The sequence below is a fragment of the Monoraphidium neglectum genome (assembly GCF_000611645.1).
Source record: "Monoraphidium neglectum strain SAG 48.87 unplaced genomic scaffold scaffold02705, whole genome shotgun sequence".
NCBI classification, from domain to species: domain Eukaryota; kingdom Viridiplantae; phylum Chlorophyta; class Chlorophyceae; order Sphaeropleales; family Selenastraceae; genus Monoraphidium; species Monoraphidium neglectum.
Genome location: NW_014010923.1, coordinates 1,949 through 2,984, shown reverse-complemented (window position 1 = coordinate 2,984; position 1,036 = coordinate 1,949). Strand labels below are relative to the sequence as shown.

At 67.6% G+C, this 1,036-nt stretch overlaps 1 protein-coding gene across 1 annotated transcript in view; it reads right to left on the bottom strand.

Moving 5' to 3' along the window:
* Window positions 1-744: 744 nt before the first annotated feature.
* MNEG_11353 (hypothetical protein) overlaps window positions 745-1,036 on the bottom strand; it is a gene marked incomplete at both ends in the record, with an annotated part of 1,811 nt that continues 1,519 nt past the window's right edge. The window contains one exon of the mRNA XM_014040174.1: window positions 745-936. Within this exon, the coding sequence (XP_013895628.1) occupies window positions 745-936 (192 nt within the window). The remainder of the gene's footprint in view (window positions 937-1,036) is intronic.

Sequence of the window (1,036 nt, the reverse complement as noted above, 5' to 3'; positions counted from 1 at the left end):
CCCGCGGGCGCCCTGTCCCCCGGCGGGCACCCAGCCTTTGGGACCCCGGTTGCGGCGGCACTACTGAGCATCTGTCTGCCATATCAGCACTGACCCGACCCGACCCGACTCGATCCTTCCTCGTGTGACTTGTGACGTGACCTCCTGTGATCTGGCTCGCCTGCCCGCCACCCCAGTGCCCTCAATCCATGGCAACACCCCCGCTGCCACCACCACCACCCACGGGCCACCGCCACCGCTCTCCGGTCTCCAGAAGCGCCGCGCCGCACGCGGCCAGGTGCCAGTCTTGTTTGGGTCCCCCATTCGCAACAGGGTCTTGCCACAGAGCATTTTCTGTAACACCATCAGGGTTCTGCTTTTTGATCGGCCTGATAGCAACAAGTGCTTGTGCCTGTGAACGCAAGTCAATCGAATGGTGGTTGGGACCGACTCGGCGGTCAAGGGCGCTTGTGCGCAGGGCTGGAAAGCAAGGGGCCTGGGTGGCGGCCATCAGGATGATAATCAGGGTCCCCGGGGGCTCAAAGCAGTGTGCGTCTGTAAGACAAGTTGGGTGCAGTCAACATGGGCGCCCCGGTCGATGCCGGCCAACAAGGGCATGCTCCGCGATGGTGCCGCTTCGCGGCTGCGGGCAGCTGCTGGGCGTGACGGGGGCCGCGGGCCTCATGCCCCTGCAGGGCCAAGCCGCGCTGCGTCGTCGCCGCAGAATGGGCGGCTCAAATGGCGGCCCCTTTCCCCCTGCTGCCCTCAGCCCTGCTGCTGCTGCTGCGGCGGCGGCGGCCCTGCAGGCGCCGCCGCCGCTGCCGCCGTGCCGCCGCCGCCGCCCCCGCCCGCGCCCGTCCCCGGCTGGTAGAGGCAGACCGAGTCGTACAGCGACCCGTTGAACAGCTTGCGCGCCAGACGCTCGGTCTTGATCATGGCCAGCTTGAGGCAGTCGCACTTGAAGCGCGCGTACAGGTTGGTGTGCACCGCGCGGCCCATACCTTCTATGACGAGAAGGTCGACGCCGACGGTCGCGTCAGCGAGTGTGGCGGGGACG